This window comes from Anastrepha obliqua, chromosome 4, assembly GCF_027943255.1.
Source record: "Anastrepha obliqua isolate idAnaObli1 chromosome 4, idAnaObli1_1.0, whole genome shotgun sequence".
Classification (NCBI taxonomy): domain Eukaryota; kingdom Metazoa; phylum Arthropoda; class Insecta; order Diptera; family Tephritidae; genus Anastrepha; species Anastrepha obliqua.
In genome coordinates this window covers 23,465,618-23,488,104 of record NC_072895.1, presented here as the reverse complement: position 1 = coordinate 23,488,104, position 22,487 = coordinate 23,465,618, and the positions used below count along the sequence as shown (strand labels likewise).

The 22,487-nt window shown below is 39.6% G+C and overlaps 1 protein-coding gene across 1 annotated transcript; it reads left to right on the top strand.

Moving 5' to 3' along the window:
- The first annotated feature begins 6,335 nt into the window (after window positions 1-6,335).
- Window positions 6,336-22,284, top strand: LOC129243584 (putative gustatory receptor 2a). The gene is made up of 4 exons (XM_054880703.1): window positions 6,336-6,567; window positions 11,560-12,431; window positions 16,847-17,017; window positions 22,198-22,284. Exons 1-4 carry the CDS (start codon window positions 6,336-6,338, stop codon window positions 22,282-22,284), a joined length of 1,362 nt encoding a protein of 453 aa, XP_054736678.1.
- Window positions 22,285-22,487: the final 203 nt, after the last annotated feature.

The following is a 22,487-nucleotide window of genomic DNA, read 5'->3' as shown; positions in this document are numbered from 1 at the left end:
CAGAGACAGAGACGGGACAGAGACAGAGATTGCTAGTCCTGTGAGAATTTTCCACATTCTTTGACAAATCCAGTTTGACAGAATAAATTTTACTCATTCTCATGACATCGGTAGACAAACTTCGTAGCCAAGCTCTAGTAAGGCAGGACATTCATAGAGAAAATGTTCAGTGCTATCCGCCTCCACTAAGCAAAACAGGCAAATCTGGTCCTCAAAGATTCCAATGGTGGTCATATGCTGACCCAATGGGTGGTGTCCTGTAATAATACGGACCACCAGCCGAACGTCTTTTTTGCCAAGTTTTAGAAGAAAGTTCGACCCTTTTTTGTTCGGGCTTGACACACACACTGCTAAAACAAACAACAAACAAAAAGAAAAAGACACATTTACACATTGCATCAGTGGCGCCAGCAAGAGAAAACGGGCAATCGCGGTAATAGCAAATACACACCAAATTTAGTGAAGTCTTCAACCGTCTGTATGATCCTTCTGGCAGAAAAATATTAATCACAGATGGCGCTAACTGTTTAGAAGGCGTTGTTCCTAAGCAACGACAGGTGGGCATCCCCACTATTTAGGACTGGTAGGCTAATCACCTACCCTGCGAATACGTAGCTGACCAATTCATTGGCAATTTAATTTTTTTTAAAACAGCAGTGTTCTGGAATCCATATAAAACAAAATTATTCTGTCGCAGAGCTGTTTTTTATATTCTGGAACCATCTTTGAGGTTTGCTTTACGTTCTCCTGACTGTCTAAAGACGCCAATCTGTAGTGAAAAATTTTGAAAATTAAAAAAATTTTATATGCCTTTAGTGAGCTATATCTCTCGCTAAAACACCACTAGAGGTGCATAGGATGACGATTGGATATGAAAATATGAAGGATGAAAAATTGAGGCAAAATATTCAAAACAGAAAAATTTAGTATGGTTATATAGCACAACAGCATGAACGAAATGAAAACTGCATTCACGAAAGCTGTACTACGCAGGAAATCTAACTTTGCTTTGCTCTAATCAACCAAAGTAATTTTGGGTATCTTAGTCAAAAACACAAAAAGCAGTCCAGAGTGAACTACTAAGTATTTCGTCCCTTTACTTGACCTTTTGAAATATTCGAGGCAATAATATTTATGTCGACTTACAGACACCATTGAAAGCAAATACTGACTCAGGTAGATCTAACAGCTGTACGCGCTCTTCGACGATATGAAGTTAGTAAAAATATAAAAGCTCAGCCAACTAAAACATGACAACCAGTGTGAAGTGAGAGAAGTGCCGACTAACGCCAACTAATCGTGGTTGGAAGTTCAAAACTGACGCGGAAGAGGGGCAGAAAACTTCACTATTTCCACTGAATATGAAAGTAGTCCATCAAAAAACTTTCCTACTTGGTCGTCTTACAGCATTTATTATATGCAAGTGGGTTGGAAAAGCTTCACGCGGGGTTAGAAATCAACAACAGCAATGACACAAAGCAAATTTGATTATTACTACTTAGTCGAACACGTTTTAATTGGCCCCAAAGGACTTGAAGTGTAATGAAATAATTAACATAACGAAAGGTAAATGTTGCACCCGTAAAATAAGGAGCTAATTACGGTACTAAAATGCACAAAAGTGTTGAAATGCATACCTAGCATTTACGAGTGTGTACACATATTATTATTATTTTTATTAGCAATCATCAAAACTGTAATTAATATCGCTATTATTACATTATTATTATGGATAAGAAGAGTTGCCGCCAGTGCGAGAACCTGACGGCGCATGGAGAGGAAAAAGTTTACATCGAATGGTTTTGCTAGAACAAATATCAGGAATACTGATGAGATGATAATGGTAATGATTGCACGGGTTGGGCTAAGGCCTTATGCACTGCGACCAGTTTGAGCTATTGTGCGCCCCTAATTACTTAATTGTAATTATTTAGTATACCGAGGAATCGAACCAGCTCCTTAGGAGGGAACAATTGTAGGTCTTCCTCCACTAGTAGGTACGAGCCCAGGATATTCTGTGTCTCCTGTGGCCTAATGCCTCACAGTTGGTGCTTAAGTGTTCCATAGACTCTTCTTGATCACAGCAGAACCTGCATGATCTTGTACTAGATAATCTTATTGTGTTAAATTGTTTATTACGGGCAAAGTGAACTGTAAATGCTCCACAGAGTAATCTGCGGCCTTTTTTTATATAGGATTGGAGCGGATTTGGCTCTGTTGGCATTGAAATTCAAAATTTTTTTGGAGTGATTAAGGCCGTTTGTGCCGCTAAACTGTTCCCTTATTTTAGTTTGGATCCATTTTTAGGTTTCCTGTTTTATATTATTTTTGTTAAAGTCGAAAAATGGGGTTAGTCCAATAAATAGCCATTCTGTCCCTTTCTTGGCATACAAGTCTGCCTTTACGTTTCCTTCGTGTCCACCATGTTCTGGTACCCAAATCAGTGAGACTCGATTATGAGTGGCCAATTAGTTGAGTGCATTGCTACACTCTCTTAGGACCTTTGACTTGAATGTGAAGCTATTCAAGGCTTTGAGATTCGATTGGTTGTCCCAAAGTATTTTAATTTTTCCTTTATCGACCCTTCTTTCCACTGTTTCCATTATGGCGAAGAGCTCCGCATGGAAAATCGTGGTGTCTGTACTTAGTGTTAGGGATTTGTGTGCTCTAGGCCCCACTATTCCTGCTCCTACTCCTTGGAACGTTTTAACAGGTGGCGTTAAAGTAATCCTCCTATCAGAAAACTCTATAAATTTTGCGCTTGGCCCCTAATGTCAGTTCTGTTTTGACATTTGTGTAGTAAACACATGCGAAATTCGAGGGGTGCCTTTTATATTTCGGGATTTGGCAACCCTGGTGTTGCAATCTGGCAACTGACAGCTGTATCGCAAAGTTTGACATTTTTTGGCTTTTACGTACTCAGAACGTTTTGAAATACCAGCGCTATTTGTGTTGTTTACTGTAACTTAAAAGATTCATCTCGGTCCAAAAATGGAATTAAATCGTGAACATTTTCGTGCGATTATTTTTTACAACTTTCGACGTGGATTAACTCAGCAACATTGCATGGATGAACCTAATTCATTTTTTGGCGATGAAGCTTCATCAAGGACCAGTGTTTATCGATGGTATGGTGAATTCAATCGTGGTCGTAGCTCGTGAAGGTCGTCCAAAATCAGTTGTTGTTCCGAAAACCATTGATGCTGTACGCGAACTGATATTGCAAGATCGTCATGTGACCTATCGTGAGATTGAGACAATCTTAGGCATTAGTGGGACCAGCATACATTCAATATTGCATAAACATTTGACTGTCAAAAAACTTTGTTCGCGCTGGATCCCACACAATTTGTCAATCGCTCAAAAAAAGGCTCGTGTCGATTGGTCGAAGGAAACGCTCAAAAAATACGATCGCGGGGCTTCGAAATACGTCTATGACATCGTGACAGATGATTAATCATGAATTTATGCGTATGACTCCGAAAGTAAACAGCAGTCGACTGCATGGGTGTTTCAAGATGAGCCAAATCCAAGAAAAGTTGTTCGCTTACGAAGCACTTCCAAGCAAATGGTCGCCTGTTTTTTCGGAAAAACTAGACATGTCGCAACCGTACCACTATAACAACGCAGAACAGTAAATTCTGAGTGGTACACAACCATTTGTTTGCCAGTTGTCTTCCAAGAAATTAGGAAAACCAATCGCCAAAGACGGATCACTCTTCACCAGGACAATGCGAGGTCTTACAAATCGGCTCAAACAACTGAATTTTTGAGCACCCAAAACATCGAATTAATGGGTCATCCGCTGTATAGTCCTGACTTGGCACCGAATGACTTCTTTTTATTCCCGTACGTAAAAAACAAACTGAGAGGTCAACGTTTTTCGACACCTGAAGAAGCGGTTACGGCATTCAGAATGCATGTTTTGGAGGTACCTCATTCAGGGTGGCAAAAGTGCTTCGACAATTGGTTCAAACGCATGCAAAAGTGTATAGATCTTCATGGAGAATATTTTGAAAAACAATAAAGTGATTTTTGATGATTAAAATTTGTTTTTGTTCTCTAATCCCGAAATATAAAAGGCACCCCTCGTACACGTTAATAAACAATGTTACGCTACACTGCTCCAGAACACGAAATATTTCTGACTATTTATTTGACCAATAATCGGTCGGTGACTTTGGCACAACGTGAATTTCGTCGCAGATTTCCTCGCCGTCCAACGCCTACTGGTGAAACACTGCGACGTTTAGCCGCTCGCCTCGAAGACCCCGGAGTAGTCGTTCTGCAGAGAATATTGCTGCTGTAGCCGAGGATGTCATGGAAGCGCCGTCGACATCGACCAGACGACGTGCCACGCAAATGGGTATCAGTCGACGGTCTTTACAGCGAATTTTGGTACAAGATTTGAAGATGTTTCCGTACAAAGTCCAGACGGTGCATCAGCTGTTAGCTGCTGACCGCCAATCGCGTCTAACATACGCTCAAGCCATCCTTAATCACCACCAAGAGGAGGATGATTTTTCATCAAAAATAATCATGAGTGATGAGGCCCATTTCCATCTTAGCGGGTACGTAAATAAGCAAAATTTACGCTTCTGGGGCACTGAAAATCCGCATGTAACCCACGAAGAGCCATTACACCCGCTCAAAGTCACTGTATGGTGTGCTGTTTTCGCTGGAGGAGTCATCGGACCTTTTTTCTTCGAAGAAGTCGCGCGCCAAACGGTTACTGTGAATGGTGAGCGCTAGAGAGCAATGATCAACGAGTTCTTTTTGCCGCAACTTGATGAATTGGGATTGGAAAACATGTGGTTCCAACAGGACGGTGCAACGGCACACACTGCACGTGCCACAACCGATATGCTGAAGGATGCATTTCCCGGGCGCCTAATCTCCCGTTTTGGCGATTTGCACTGGCCAGCAAGATCGCCTGATTTGACCTCTCCAGACTTCTTTTTGTGGGGCTTTTTGAAGTCGCGGGTTTATGTCAACAAGCCTCAGACTCTTGCAGCTCTTAAAGACAATATCCGTCAAGAATGTGAGGACCTATCGCCGGAAGTTTTGGCCAAAGTGATGGAAAATGCCATAAAAAGGGCTCAAATGGCAATCAACTGTGGCGGCGGCCATTTACATGACATCATATTCTCGACTTGATGTAAAAAAAATTAAAAGACCAAATAAAAATAATCCACAAGAAGAATCAAAGTTTTTCATTTTTTTTTTAAATTATAGCCAAAAAACATCGCAAGGTTACTTTTGCGCCCTAGAACCATCTGTGTACCATTTTTGTGAGTCATCCCTAGACGGGAAGAAAATCTGGTATCTCTTTATAACATTGAGTACGGGTTATAAATACTTATTCGGGAAATTTCATTTGACCATGAATGGAAAACATTTTGTGTCCGTAGAGGCCATCCAAAAGGCTTCTACCGACATCCTGAAGGACATTCCGGTCAATGAGCTGAAACACTCTTTCGAAAAGCTTTTAGATCGCGCAAAACAGTGTATCGCGGCCAGAGGGGACTATTTTGAATAAGTGAACTCGAAGTTATCAGAACAAAGCTCCTGTTGTTCCTATTTTAGCTCAGTCTTGTTTATTTTGGACTTCACCTTGTACATATATGAATGGTATACAGGCACCAGTTGCAGTGGTAGCCCGCGCACTAATGCTAATCTATGCAAATGTAATTTAATAATGAAAGCGGGTGATTCCATTAGATATTTAATATAAAAGCTAGGTAAATAGAATAGAAAATACACACACAAGTGTGCAGAAACACATAGACATACATATATTTTGCAGAAATACCAAATACTTCAAGTGTTTAATAAACAAATTATGCAACTTTTTGCGTTCTCTGAGGCTCAGAGGGTTCGGCAACCAAACTTCAATAGTAATCTGATACTTTTTATACGAAAACGATTACAAAAACAAAAAAAGAAAGAAAAGGAAAAAAGGCATACCCTTTGTTATTACTAAATATGTGCGCACATCATTTGGGTAGTCATTCTGTATACAAATTTCTACCACCCTCAACTCGTACATACAACCCTAACTACGCGCATACCCATCAATGCAACGTTTATCTGTCGCCAACGCTTGGACTTTCAATGAAATTAATTGCAACTTCACGCTAGATTGTCTCCGATAAGGTCACCACTTTTCATATTACGGCTAGCCAATAAGTCAAATATTTTACTTGGCTAGTTAAGTGCTGGCGTTTCGCGTGGAAGGAACCTATGAGTAAACGCGGGCGCATAATTTTGCGTTTGACAAAGTGGAGTAGTTACAAAAGAAAAATACTTAAAAAATTTAATGTTCGCTCATAAGAATGCCGGTTTTGTCGTTATTGTTGCACGCTTTACGCACTTATCTAACGGGAAATTTTCATAGTACTGAATTCGCCTACATCGCATATCCTTTCGGTCGCATATATAAACTACTGGGTTTCGCACCGATTCAACTGAGACGCGGTGACATTTTGCGTAATTGTGGAGGCGATCAGTTGCAGTGGGATAACAAAGCCTGGGCGTGGACGTGTTTTAATATCATTATTTATACAAGTAAATGGAAAAGTATATATGTAACGGGTGTTCCATTAAGATCTCTCGTTTTCTTCTCGTTTTGCAAGAAAGTGCTGCGTTGCGTTGCGTTGAGTTGAAAACCGCTGATGTTTTTACTAAATAAAGTAATATTGGGCACGGCATCCCATAAGTGGCTGGCTACAGATGAAATTTTGAAGGATAGTTTTGCCCAATGCCTAGTTATTTTTATAAATGAGTGGCTTGAACTCGTGTTGAGGTTAGGAATTGTGCTTCCAAAAAACAAAAAAAAAAAAATACCATGGCAAAGAAAACAACCCAAAGTCAAGGATACACACATGATGGAAAGAATAATGAGATGGCGCCTATCGTGGTCCCGGTTCTTTGCTCTGACAACGAGTTACGTGATTTTAGCTCCAGTATGGCCAGATTACCATTTTCGTAACTTGATTTAGCATTTTTGTTTTTGTTATTTAGTCTCAGAGTTTTAGTTCTTTCTTCATGACATTTTTCTAGCCTGTTCTAATGAAAACTTAATGTTTATAATTTTGTAAAATATACATTTTTTAAAAACCCGTTCAATAATTCACTCCGTTTTAATTAGCTTTACTTTTTTTAACATCTGGCCGCATTGCCCGCGATAGCGATTATTGTTGGTGTTCTTCTGCTTTCGGCAGTCAAATCTCTCTCGAGCTACTGCAGTGTTGCCTAGCTTTGGATATAAAAAAGCACTAAAATGCCCATTTAAAAAAAATAAAATACCAATATTTTATTGAATTGCTTAAAGAACTTTGTATGCGCGACAAATTGTCTTGAGAATGTGCGTTTTTTTTTAAATAAATGTGTTATGTACAATTTAATTTATGGGTTTTTTTTGTTAAGCGAGACTCTTTTGTTAAGGGAACGACTTATTTGCTATATTTGAGGTTATGTAACAAAATAAAATACTCTTTTTTCTTAAATGTCAGTATGGTTTCTTTATTATTTTCTGCTATTTTGTGGCTTATTTTCGCAATGAATACACCTCTTGATGCCCTATGTCCCACTAAGGATTGATGGCCGGAGGAAACGATTACACCTCTATGGTTTTAGTCCGCATTAAGTAAATTCAAACGCCTTTAAAAATGTGTAAAAAGGTTATCAATCTTAAGAAGAGTGGAAAGAGAGACATTTAATATTCTTGCATAACCTTAAAAGGAGCAAAAAATTAAATTCACACTTTTGAAATATAAAATTTTATAAGAACCAACTAATATTCATTAGCAATAAAATCTTCTCAGAGTGGCCTTTTTTAACTTTCTTTTGTATAATACAGTTTTTTTTTAACTCAAAGTTTCGGTAGCTTTAAATTAAAAAAAAGAAACAAACACGAAACTTCGAAATTTTCGGATTTTCGGTATAAAAAAGCACCAAATTTATTGCGAAGAGCAAATGGTTGGCAATACTGCACAACTTGGAAAAACGTGACGTCACGCACTCTCTGATGGACGCAATCTTCTTTCTATCATTCTTGGGATACACATTCACCTTTCACTTCATTATTTCGCTTAATTTCATTTATTGAGTCTATGCCAAAAGTTACTTTACAGACTAAAGGCGCAAATGACTTAAACACGAGGTGTGTTCAAAAAACTAGGTGAATTTTGAAATTTCGCAGACTGCGTACCTTCGACTTTCAATTATTTTTTTTTATGTTGGTACACTCGTCTCGCAGATATATTCACGATTTTAGCAATATCGCAAATTTAGTTTGTTTCTGAGAGGCATAAATAAGACAAGTGTTTTGCGTGTTCGGCGATTTTCTGCTTTCGAAAAAAATGGATCAAAGAAATTGCATAAAATTTTGTGTAAAAAATGGAATTAAATGAAATGTTGGCAGTGTCATACGGTGAGAGTACTCTGAGTTAAAAAAATAATGTTTAGTGGTACAAGCTTTTCACACAAGGTCGAGAAGATGTGAATGACGATGCTCGCTCTGGACTCTCCAGCACATCAACAACCGATGAAAATGTTGAGAAATTGAAGAAAATTGTAATGGAAAATCGTCGAATCATCATCAGAGAAGTTATTGAGGATGTGTGAGAGGTGACAAGATGCTCCCACCCTTCACCGAGGTGTGAAGCTTAAAACCACGGCAAGAAGCCTCAAAAGAAACAAAGCTCCAGGCCCACATGGCATCCTAGCTGAAGCACTCAAACTTGTGGCTGAAAGCCGACCAGATGTGATGCTCGACTATTACAATGCATGCATTACTCAAAGCATCTTCCCTACGCTGGGGAAAATACAGAAGCTGATGTGACCTAGGGTGACCCAGGGGTGACCCAGCGGAACCGTCACCTTGGCGGGAAATTGTTTGAGGAACTCATACAGCGTAGACTTACAGAGCGTAGACTGGGAGAGCAGAAGGATTGTCAGCAAGGCAATATGGTTTCCGACGCGGAAAATCAACCCTTGGCGCAATAGAGACCACTCGAGGTCAACAAAGTAGTAAAATACTTAGGTATTCAACTTGATTAGATGCTTACTTTGTGGGATACGTCATGCGGCTACCAAAGCATCAACGGTCACGGATAAGCTAATTGGATTAATGGCAAACATCGGTGGGCCAACCCAGAGCAAAAGAAAGCTAAATATGGCGGCCACAAGCTCAATTCTCCTGTACGGCAGCGAAGTATGGGGAATTGTACTAAACTGCAAAGCCAAGCGCAAAGCACTGGAGTCTGTGCAACGAACAGTGGCATTCAGAGTTGCCTCAGCCTACCTCACTGTCTCAGGCGCAATTTTCGTAGTCTGCGGGCAGATACCCGTCGACCTCATGGTCCGGGAACGAATGGATGCGTGGGATCCCAAGAAGAAATATGTCATCACTAGCTTCTCAGAACGGAGACGCCAAGCCATGCTGCGGTGGCAAAGCCGATGGGACACTGAACCGAGTGGCTGATGGACGGCGAAACTTATTCCATCAATTGACAAATGGGTCCAAAGGAACTTCGGAGAAGTGAACTACTTTTTAATCTCAGTTCCTCTGGGGTTACGGATACTTCCGGAGTTACCTATATCGGATGGGCAAGTGACCGATTCCAAGTGCATATACTGCGAAGAACCGAACGATGACGCTGAACACACGTTTTTTAGTTGTGACAGATGGCTCGCGGAAAGAAATGCTCTGAGGGAGCAGATTGGCGACATCGCACCGAGCAACATAATCAGCAAAATGCTTGAACGTGGGGACAGCTGGAACGCGAGAACGTACTACGAAAAAAAAAGTCACAGTGCAACAAAGTGAAGCCGTCCAGGTAGAGACACAAGAAGACGAGCCTATAGCATGAAAGCTGGCTACAAAAATGGTGGACCAGACTTGGGTGAATAGAATTGGTCCTTTATGCCGTTCTGGGCCCTCTCGAAGTAATATAGAAAGCAGTTCCGGGAAGGGTGTCTCCTCAGAAGGAGAGGAGGGATTGTTTTAGTGGCCACACCACACGACGCAGTAGACGACGGTCGCTGTAAGTGCGAAGGGATTTTGAACCCTACCTCACCCACCAAAAACGAGGTGCTGTTGACATATCGGTTGGCTTATGGCATCCAATCTTTTCGGAAATTTAGGGTATGAAATTCGTGTGGCAGCGAAATTCGTTCCAAAAATCCTGAATTTTGATCAAAAACCACGTTGCATGTTGTTCCAGATTTGCTTAAAAGAGTCATAACCGGTGGGTATACTTGTGTGGTTATGACATCGAAACCAAAGCGTGCAGGAGAGCCTACACCAAAAAAAGCACGCCAAGTTCGATCAAATGTCAAGGGTGTGCTTACAGTTTTCTTCGATTACCATGGCGTAGTGCATCAGAAGTTGTTACCAGAAGGTCATAAGGAATATTACCTTGAAGCCGTTTGCGGCCTTGGTAGTCTAACGTAAGTGCACTAGCCTGCCGTTCCAGAGGTTGTGGGTTAGAATCCCACATAAAGCACAGTCCTCGCACTTTTCCAAATTTCCCTGTTTCAAAAAAAAAAATCTCATTCCTCAAAAACTTGGCCTTTTCATCCTTACTTCCGCAAAACTGTCAGAGCAGTATCTGCATTGTGGCTACTAAAACAAGCAAAAACAAAGAAACCAACAGTTACACATTGCTTCAGTGACGCCAGCAAGAGGAAGATAGCAACCGCGGTAATAGCGCAGACACACGAAATTTAGCGAAGTCCTCAACCATCTGTGCGATCCTTCTGGCTGAAAAATGATTAATAATTGTAAAAGTTATCGCTGTTTGTGTGGAGCCCGTTTCTCCAGAAGTCCCTTGCAGTGATCATCACAAGTCCTTAGAAATACAACTATAATCAATCGGACAAGAGAAATTAGTTTTATAATAGATAATCTCGTGCCTGATCGGAGCGATTCCAGGACCGCAGCAAAGGCACAAATTACCGCAAGGCAATACCAATAAATCTGACGCCGGAATGGATAGCGCTTTATAGTACGCACAAGCACTTGCCAGGAAACGGAAATAAGCGCCAAACAGTGGACACCAAAAAAACGCCAAAAAAATTGGGACCAAAAAACGCCCCAAACAGTCGGCACTAAGGAAATGTAACGCCAAAAAGTAGGCACTAAAAATATATTTCCTACAAGTTTGCATCAACAAACAAGCGCCAAAAAGTAGGCAGTGTTATTTCTCACTAGAAATTAGCAACCACAAGGAAAAACTCAGCGAAAATAGCTTAAAGTGTATCTAAGATATACATAAGGTATAGCTCTCTCTCTCTCTCTCCTTTCCCTCAACGTTATATCTTTTTTCTCTCTGGCGGAACGAAAATGCCCAAAACGTTGCACGGCCTTGAAACCTTGCTCTCAATTTTCGCTCGTCCATCGACGCCTAAGAAGTTTCACTTCAAAAATCCAATTTTTTGAAAATTTTGACTACCCTTAACCCCTTAATTTTCACAGCAGCCTTCATGCAAATACGCATCGCATCTTTACACTTTTGCTTTAATTTAAATTTATATTTTTCTTTAAACTTTCAGCTGGTTTCTCCTTCGGCATCTACAATCTTTATACGAAGTCCTACAACCGCGGCGATGGCATCGCAAATATAACCAGTTGGGCACAGCTTTTTACGCTCTTCATACTCGGCCTTATGGCCTGGGTAAGCTCGTGGACGCACATGGACGAACAGTGCCAACTGTATGCGCTCATCTGCAAAATTGATCAGCAACTTCGTAAAGTCGCCGAAATCGAATTCGACTACAAACTACTACGCAAACAACTGTTCTATCAATTGGGTGTAGAACTACTAATCGCGTTTCTATTATCAATGGTGAATTGTTTAATCATACAACCGAAGGGGACCAGCTTCCTACCTGTCACAACCTGCTATTGGTTCATCTGCTTTGCGCCCATCTGTCTGATCGTCTTCAAGCAGTTTCAATTCTACAATCAAATGCACATTTTGAAATCGAAATTTCTACTCATCAACCACAAGTTGAGCAAATTCAAACGCAATGGCGAGTATAGAACGACAGGCAAGCGCGTGATGATAGTACGCAAAATAAATTCAGTTTCTGAAATTCCACTGACGGCCATGCCAACTGGCGCACCGAATGCTGAGTTGATGGCAGAGGAGCCAACTGTGGAGATCTTGCAAAATTTGCTGATGATATATTCCTGCATTAGTGATGGCATCGATTTGTTGCTACGCATCTTCGCATTGCATCTGCTCTGTATCACCGCCGTGTCGTTGGTTGTCATCACCGTGCAAAGTTATAATTTATTCATATTGATGAGCCACGCCTTGGTGCTGCCCACGCATCACGTGTCCTTCATTATCGCTTGGATTGTGGTACAAGTCATGGCGATTGCAGTGAATGTACGAATATGCAGCAGCACGTCAAGAACGGTAAGAAAGCTAATGAGCAGATTTGAAAGCTGCAAATCGATTATGTTTTTTGATCCGCACGCACCAGTGGAGGACTTAACATTTTTCTATAATAGTCTAACGCAATTAAAGTGTAAATTATAAAATTCAATGTAAATGCATACCAAAATAGGCCAAAAGTATGAAAATTGTGTCTTGTGCTGGAACATTTGGGTATTGCCTCGCTTACGCCGCATCTACACCTTCCACCAAATGTGATGTACAGTATGTGCCAGAAAAGAGAAACGGCGATTATTCATGAAGTATAAAAGATATATATTAAAAAAAATTTCACATGAAAGTTTATACAAAACTACGAGTCGCAATTACTCAATAAGCCGCGTAGTCTTCATCGTTGTCGAGTATAACCTGGCATCTTCTTCATCTTTTGAACCAGCTTTTCTGCGTCGCTCCTCTAGAAAGTGGAACAGATTTTGCGCACTTGACGCACGAGTTGCTTTAAATTATGGACTGGCCTTCCGGCAAGATGCGTTTTCGTAGTTCCTCACATATTTTCAATGGGGTTGGCATCTGGCGACTGGGAAGGCCAGTCCATGAATGTGACGCCATTTTCTTGTTTTTCTGAGAGCCATGGTTTTGATGATGTGGGACGGTAGGATATGTTCGCCTCCTTCAGTCATCGTTTGATGGTATTGGTACTCACATCTATTCCCTTTTTAGCAAGAACTGATCGTGCTTGGCGTAGTCACAAAGAAGGGTCCCGCTTAAAAAGTTGGACGATCATTTTATCCTACTTTTTTGTCGTCACTCGCTTCAAGCCGAGCTCGGAAAAGTCATCAGCCGTTGATTCCACATCACAACAAACATTTTCGATTTTTTAATTAATTTTGCAGCCGCGGCGTAAGATAATTTCGGCCCTTTCGAATGCGTGCATAAAAATACCGCCTCAAAATGCTTTACGTACTTCTCACTCATTTTTGTTTGGTTGCGTTTACGGAAAAGTTTCGAACGATACTAACCTGAGTTAGCACAGGCGTCATAGCCCTTGAGTGGGACTATTGTGCAGCAAAAAGCAGAACGAAATATATCTTCAGGTTACAAGAAGAAACCGGTTATTTTCTTCTGACTCAGACTGTAACATCCGTCAGACATTCAAATGTTTTAATTTTGTCCCGTTTCCTCATGTGTGCGCCTAGCTGTGTAAACATTTAATTTTCTAAATGACATCGAGTAAAGCAGCTGTCAAAGGCGCGGTAAAGTAAAAAATTGAGTTGTCAAACTACGAGTTGACAGTTGATGTTAAGACAGTGATGGCAGGAGGTCGGGTAAGACCAATTTGTTTTAGCAGTGAAGTTCGCCGTCGCCACCTAACATTTCTGTTTCAGCAGAGCTCTTTTAACATAGCCTAGATGTAGATATATGCTACCAAACGTTGAAGGACCCCAAGAAAGTAGAAGAAAGATTATTTCAATGGTTACTGTCTCTCTTTTCCTATACGCCGCCCCAGTATGGTCACGACTAACGAGACGTTCAAAGGAGGTACTGCAAGCTAACTGACTTAGTGCGCTCAGAGTAGCTGATGATGCCATCTGCATTATAGCGAGTAAAGTTTCCCTTGGTATGCATACGAGCAGAAGAACTTAAGCGACTGTATCGCTCACATGAGCCCAAACCAACATCTGAAGATAAAATAACCGAGCGCGAACGTACGATAGCAAAGTGGCAAACTAAATGGGATCACTCCTCCAAAGGACGATGAACGTATAAGTTGATCCCCAAAATAGATTAATGGATAAGCAGAAAGCACGGCGAAACGGATTACTATCGAACCCAAATCCTCAGCGGACATGATGGCTTTCTTGCGTACCTACACCGTTTTAATCTAGCAGATAATTCGACCTGCCCAGAGTGCCACAGCGAAGATGAGAGTGCAGAACACGTAACTTTTCACGGCGCCAGATTTTATGAAGAGCGCTTCGAGCTCGCGAAAGTTCTCGGCATCGTCCCCACACCAGATAACCTTGTAACGCAAATGCTGAACTCGAAAGAGAAATGGGACGCAGCAAAACAGTTTGCAGCAAGGATATTAATAAAACTGCGAAACTTAGAATGGGAGCGCGAAGCGGAAGCAAAGCGAATACGACCGATATAGAATACCCGACAGATGCCCAGATGCGTCGCCCAAAGAAGCCCTTTTGAAAAAGATCTCCTGTGGGTATGACTGTCTTCACGAACAGACGACAAGCATGAATGCGTGAGGTAAAGCCTCAAGACGAACCCAAACAGACGACCAGTCGATATCGAATAACAATGTTTCAATTTTCCGATGCCCCGTTGGTGAGAAACCTGGACGCAAGCACCTGATGTGTCTAAAAGGCATAAGCATGGCTCCACCTTGATGAAATTGCTTTCAGCAGTCCCAGGGTGGAATCAGCCGAGAGTGGAGGAATATTATTGGGTCAGTGGAAGCATACCCATGTGTGGCTACTGGTCTGACGGTAACTTTCATAATGCTTCTGACATTTTCGATTTTAAGCTCCTCTTTAAACAAACAAAAAAAAGGTGTAGATATGGAGTTAGACCCATTCTGATTTATGGAGCTTTCGTGTGGTAGGAAGCGGTGCAGATAGTTCTATTTAAAAAATCTCATAAAAGTCCAACGATTTGCTTGTGTAAGAATAACAGGTGCGCACCGATCGACGCCTCAGGTGGCATTGGAAATGATCCTACATATTCCACCCTGTGACATACTCGTATTTTTTAAAGAATAGCGGCCAAATCTGCTTCCAGCACGCGCAGTCCTGCATCAGTTCTAGTATCTGTGGAACACTTGCAATATGCGTCGAAAACAGACTTTGTGGTTCCCAAGATAGATCTGCACAGCGACCATGAAATACGAATACCTGGCAGGAACGATTGGCAAACCAGAATTAAATAAGATGATGGTGATCACCATGTTTATACTGACGGCTCAAAGATAAACAATAGCACTGGATCGGGAGAGTACTCAGATTAACTATCCTTAATTGGGAGTCTACCCAGACTAGTGTAGCGTCTTCCAAGCTGAGATCTGCGCTATAGGCAAATCAGCAAAAACGATTAGACTGACAGACTTACCTCCGGCAAACCTTAATATTTTTGTTGATATTTAAGCAGAAGTCAAAGCACTGGCCTGAGCGCGCATCAACTCCAGATGTGTTAAAGAATGCAACAGGTCGCCTTCGCTTATCCATCAACACAACGCCTGACTCTGTTGGATCCCCAGCCACTCTGGAGTGGAGAGAAACGAAAGAGCGAATGAGTGTGGAAGGAAAGGCTCTGAGCTTGAGCTTCAGCGATTGGTAGAAGACATAAGCATTGCTCTAAACCAACTGTACAATGCGATTGACTTGAGTGTAATCGCGAAAACCAATAGAAGATGGTCTTTTACTAGTAACTGCAAAGTCTCCCAGGCGCTCAAAAAACTGAATCTTAAAAGAGCAAAGTATCTGTTTGGCTCCAACAGATCAACAACTAGCGTCTTTACAGGTGGTATAAAGGGTCACTGCACTATTGGCACCTTAGCCAATAGAATGGGTGTATCTCACAATGATTTCTGCAGGCGTTGCCGAAGAAATGAAGAAGAAATTGAGTGGGTACAAAATCTCCTCTGTGAATGTTCTGCACTGCAAAAAAGCCGTGCCAAATATCTTAGCGATTATTTTTTTTACGACCTCGAAAATTTGCTAAATGTCGCACTGGAGGGACTGCTTACCTTTTTAAAAACATCTAAGCGGTTTAACCCCTTGCCGTGATTTAACGAGTCTGACTCGTGATGAAAATTTTGGCCCAAACATGAATATGACGAGCCAGGCTCGTGAATGGATCGTCGGATTAAAGATAAATTTCACGAGCCAAGGTCGCGTACATATAGTCGGATCAAACATAAACATAAGGAGCCTGTGTCGTGATTAGTTAGTTTCTATCTCTATGCTACCAGAGTTAGTCACGAGTCTCATAATTGCTTTTACATCATCTCATGCATCAGTCTAATCTGTTTACTATGCGTTGATGCATAACACTTGGGCACGAGTTTCGCCACCGAGTGTCTTTTCTTAGACAAGTAACCTGGCTAACCTAACCTAATCTAACCCACAGATCAATGCTTCCTTGTTTGCTAGGGAAGGGCAATTTTATGTCTGCATTTCTTATGCTTCCTAAGAATAACAAATCCCAACAAGCCCGCAATAAGGTACTAAAAATATAAAAAAGATGAAAAAAAATGAAAAAAAATGTTTGACTAATTTTATTGACCGTTTACCAAATTTAGGTGGTTTAGGTGGTGATTAAGAACACAAATTTTTGTTGGTCCATTCTACTACAACTTTCGCAGCATTTCCCAAAAAAAAAAAAATAGTTTTACATTTCGTATGATTTTTTGAAAATTTATTCCCCAGATGGACGCCACTGTTTCGCTGCTGCATAAATTACGATTTTGCTCAAATGAGGCGCCAAATGCCTGCGTCTTCTATCAAATTCTGCAACTTTTCTCCATGGAAGTTTTGCAAAGGAAACGGAACTTTAATGCCGCTGGCTTCTTCGACATGGACTATAAGCTGATCACATCGGTGAGTCTGAATACTTTTGTTTACAATATCTAATGAATTTAATATTACTTTCAAAAGAGATTTATTTTTGAAGTGCATACCAAAGTAAATGGAACTTTTTAAAAAAATATGTATTTATAATTGCAGAGTCCGGCACTCGAAGTGTGACCAATTAAAAAGGCCATAAATTTAGTTTGGAAAATCACTTTTATTCAATTTAAAGTAAAAAAGATGTGAAAATAATACAAAATTAAGAATCGATTTACTTTTGCTCGGTATGACCACCTTTTGCCTTGACCATGGCCTTGAGATGCTCCAGAAACGAATCGCAAGCTGCCCGAATGTGACTTGCAGGTATTTTGGCCCACTCGCGGACAATGGCTTTTGTCAACGCCTCGAGACTGGTGAATCTTTTAGTTCGGGTCTTCCGCTCCAAAATGGCCCAAAGGGAATAATCTATCGGATTCGCGTCTGGTGAATTTGAGGGCCAAGTTCAAAACGTTGTTTTTTGCCACTCTTAGTTCACTCGAACTTTGTGAGACGGTGCCGATTCCTGTCGAAAGGTCCATGTTCTGCCACCGAAATGTTTGGGAGTTTACGTATTACTCAATTTGAAAAAAAATTTCGTCAGAAAACACAATGATAGGGAATTGACCGTTCTCGCCCAAGCGAAGCAACTTCTTCGCTCTCTCAAGTCTGACTTGTTGCTGCTTTGGTGTGAGATCAAGCGCTTTTTGGATCTTGTAAGGCTTGACTTTGAGATCATTTTTCAGTATGCGGCGGATGCTACGGTCAGACATTTTCAGTTCTTTCGCCATTTGATTGGCACTTCGAGAGAGATTTCACTCAAATGTTCGCTTCTTCACGTCTGAAATCCATCAGCTTCGGTAGCGGTTTGAAGTTGGTTACACTTCGAGTGCCAGTCCCTGTAATTAAAACCATCTACTTCCAATATCAGAAAATTAATGTAAAGTCAGCGTTTCATTGAATTCGAAAAACCAGAAGCGAAGTTATTTCCTCTGAATTCTGTGCCTAATATAAAGTTTTTCATTTATTTTTTTATCAAAAAGTTTTTTTTACCATTTTTGTGTCAATGGCTGTTCTCGCTTTTGACGTGATAACGTCTTATAATTCGATTTAGCCGGCTGCACGCACGAAAAAATGTGTCGTTACCTTGCTCCTTAGTGTTACCTTGCTCATTAGTGTTACCTTGCTCATATGTCGTTACCTTGCTCATTGCCGTTACCTTGCTCATTGCCGTTACCTTGAATGAACTGCAAGCGAAAGCGCGGAACGAACGACAAAGCAAACAAAGCAAACGAACGGCAACCTTCGACATCTTGCTCTCTCCTACTTAAGTGAGCGTATATATGTATAAGCGCATATGTACATATATAAATTCACGTATTTGTATTTGCATATGCCTTCTTATTGATTATTATTAATTTGATTTACTTGAAGAATTTAAAATAAAACCAAGTTTGTTAATAATACCTGTTGTTTTAATGTTATTATTATTTTTTGACGTGATAACGTCTAATAATTTTATGTAGCCGGCTGCACGCACCAAAAAATGCGTCGTTATCTTGCTCATGCGTCGTTACCTTGCTTGAACAGCATGTTGTGTTATGTTATGTTATGTTATGTTATGTTATGTTATGTTATGTTATGTTATGTTATGTTATGTTATGTTATGTTATGTTATGTTATGTTATGTTATGTTATGTTATGTTATGTTATGTTATGTTATGTTATGTTATGTTATGTTATGTTATGTTATGTTATGTTATGTTATGTTATGTTATGTTATGTTATGTTATGTTATGTTATGTTATGTTATGTTATGTTATGTTATGTTATGTTATGTTATGTTATGTTATGATAAAGTATATTATGTTATGTTAATGTTACCTCATTCTCTATATCCATACAAAATATCTATCAAACAAATAAAATTAAAATTTTCTTTTGAAAAATGCAACCACTCAATCAGTATTTTCTTATGACGTTATCACGTTAAACTATCGTCAGTAAACCGACTTTACAGACAACCTCTTTTTTTAATCATTTAACTGCTACCTGAAGTGAAAAAATATTAGACAAAATGTAAAATATAAATTAGGATTTGCTGCTATTCGTACTTTAAATCCGCACTCAAAGGTTACCAACTAAAAGGAACTGCTTTTATATGGAGCGCCAGTTTTTATAAAATTCCTTACTTCTTGTCGAGAATGTACATGTTCATTATTCTTAGGATGCTAGCAATGAATCTGAACTCTAAAAAATCTAATACGGTGCATCAAAAATGGCAAACAAAATCTTTCAAAATTAATTAGATTTGCTTTGATTTGGCTTGATTTGTGGATCCAAAATTGAGGCGTAAAAATGGCGTACTCATTAAATTGAGACTAGTAAAGCTCTTTGAAAAAAGCTCTTTTTTCATGCTTCTAACTATTTAAAAAAAGAATTGTAAATAATTAATACCAATTTTTGTATTTTCTCGAGCTTCTAGAACATTCTAAAGAAATTAATAAATAAGTAAAGCTAGGAAGTAATATAAACATATGAAGCCATGATTATTCTTGTAGGCGAGACAAATATCACAGTGGTCTTCAATGGCCTACAAGTCAGTGGCATCATTGCTCGCACTAACTTAATCACCCTCTTGAATGGTTTATAACTTTCCCCAATGATTTCGTACGTCAATCATATTTGACATTTGTGACTGAGACAGACAAGCAATGAAGCGGAAAGGTCAAGATAAATATCCCCATCATGCACTGTAGTTAGTAAAAAAGTTATTTCAAAACAAAATTGTATGATTAATTTTGCATCAATTTACATATAACTAAAATACGATATCCGTTTATTCGCATTTGAGATTCAATAGTCTCCTCAGATATTCTCTGTATGGGCTTTGACTTTCTGGGAAATGAGGGCGATTATGTCAAAAAATCTCCTTTTCGCAATTAGGTACGCTTTTATCCCGGCCACTTATCTCAACTTTGAATAATGAAAAATTTTATTTTTTTTAGATGGTAGTTGACACTGCAACTAGTTACGAGCAGTACAATTTTGGTAACATAAAGACAATTTTGTGAAGAGATTTTCATAGTCCCTTCCTTAAGTTAACAGCCATCATGTCAGATCATGTGGTTTAATTCAATGGAGTCGTCGGGTTAGGCTGAGGTATTGAGGAGTTTGCTATCTTCCTGCTTCTGATTGTTTTTTAATTTATTCAGTGGCCATAGAGATCTCGGGATAACGACGAATATCCTTATTGCGAACGAACCAAGTCGAGTTGAGTATATCTCGAAGGATCTTATTCTAGCGTCGTTGCAGCATATTTATATTATGTTGACTAGCGCAACCCCCAGAATTGCAGCGCATAGGCACGACCACACAGGTTTTATAATTTGGTCACATATAAAGGGTGATCAATTTAGAGGTATCGGATTTTAAATTGAAATAAAATAAAGAAAAAACTAATAGATTGGGCAATCTTTATTATTTTTGTGTAGAACTATTCATGACACTTATTTTTTAAAGATAATCCCTTTCAAATGTTCGCCGTAACTGCGTCGTAATTTGGCCATCCGTAAGCACCAATTTTGAATGACTCGCTGGAGGTTTTCGCTCGGTATCTCATGAATAACCTAAGTAATGTTGGCTTCCAATGCCTTAATCAAAGCTGGTTTATCTACAAAGCATTTCGACTTTTCACATCTCCACTAATCAAAGTTCAAAACTGTGATTTCACACGATCTTGGTGGTCAATCCACTGGCCCGCGACGAGAGATTATGTGCTCACCGAAACGACGATGCAGGTACTCCATTGTCTCACGCACTGTATGGCAAGTAGCGCCGTTTTTTGAAACCAAATGTTGTGGAGATCACGGGCTTCAAATTCTGGCATTAAAAAGACATTTATCATGACACGATAGCGTTCGCCATTCACTGTTATATTAGCGCCAGCCTCGTCGTTAAAGAAATATGGGCCGATGATTCCTTTAGCCCATAGGCCGCCGCAATCGGATGTAATGGCTGTTCTTGACAGGCTTCGGATTACTCTTCAGCCCAAATCCGGCAATTTTGCTTATTGACGTAGCCATTAAACCAAAAATGGGTCGCATCGCTGAACACCATAAGTTGGGCTGAGCGCGCGATGAACACTTTTCACAGAGCGGCGATTTTCATACTACAATTGTACGATTTGTAAATGTTGTTGAGGCATAAGTCTTACCATGATAAAAGGTCAATGAATAATGAAAAAAATTATGTATTTAGTTTGACTGTAGTCACGCGTGATCTGTGAAAAAAACCTTATTGGAAAAAGTGCCTCCAATCTTATCACTTGAAGTTTAGCATCGAGTGCTATGCCAAGGTTTGAATACCTAACTGCTTAAAAATATTTAGCCATCAGTGGGATTTATATTTTAATGTGTCACAAATCATTGTCGGCGACCAGCTTACAATATCTTCAATTTCTTTGTAAGTTTTCTTTTTCCAAATTAGTTTTCTGATAAGGTTGTGCTGTTCAGCGGTGCAGGGCTTGCCTAGTCCCATAGCTGAAAAATTTTCAAGCAGATTTTCACAAAATTATATGGCAATATATCAGAAAATTCAGTACTTAGCTGTTTGTAAATTTTGGACAGAAATAAATATTTGATATTAATTTTTTGTTTTTGGCAGCTCACTCCTTGCCAAGGCGCATTTAATTAACGTGGTGGCACTAGACCAACAACAATGCTTTGTACATTTGATTGTCAAAGCGAAGTATTGAGAAACTAGAAAATATATAATGAATTCGCCTTGTTTCATTCTGAGCTGACAGCCACATGGACACGGTGAAAGAAAAAAAAAGCAACTCAGCTCATTTACCAACACCACCTTTAATAGATTCGCCTTGCTCCTTGCACTAATATTATCTTGACTGACTCAGTTCTCAATACACTTGAAAATAAATGAAATTAAGACACGAAGTTTTAGTGTATACAGTTAATATATAACGGCATTTTTTATTGAATTCCGTATAAACAGCAGTATCTTAAGGGCATAAAGGAGACAACGAGAAAAAACAAAAATATTAAGTTGTGTGCGGTGCTAGAACTCCTATTATTTTGAACGCAACTGTATATTGTGTTTTGATCTATTGAACCTAATAATTTTCTTTTTATATATTTTTTTCTTATATTTTTCAGATATTCGCATCGGTTACCACATATCTGGTGATAATAATTCAGTTCCATCTAACCAACATTCCGGATTGCCATTTTAAAAATCATTAAATGTATTGGAGTATGAACGAAAAGATATTTGTTTGTTTTTGAAATCGAAATTTGTTAAGCATGCGAAAAATGGTAAATTTATTTATAATTATAGATGATTTTAATGAATAAAAAAGTGTGTAATTAGACCAAAAGTCGAATGAATTGTGAAGTATTACTCTACAGACACGGCCACATAAATGTATCAATAAACAACTGAACGA

Excerpts from the sequence above, each read along its gene's own strand:
- LOC129243584 (XM_054880703.1), top strand. The coding sequence starts at position 6,336 with ATGCCGGTTTTGTCGTTATTGTTGCACGCTTTACGCACTTATCTAACG. Across the intron at positions 6,568-11,559 it reads TAATATCATTATTTATACAA|CTGGTTTCTCCTTCGGCATC; the intron begins GTAAATGGAAAA and ends TTAAACTTTCAG. Across the intron at positions 17,018-22,197 it reads ACTATAAGCTGATCACATCG|ATATTCGCATCGGTTACCAC; the intron begins GTGAGTCTGAAT and ends TATATTTTTCAG.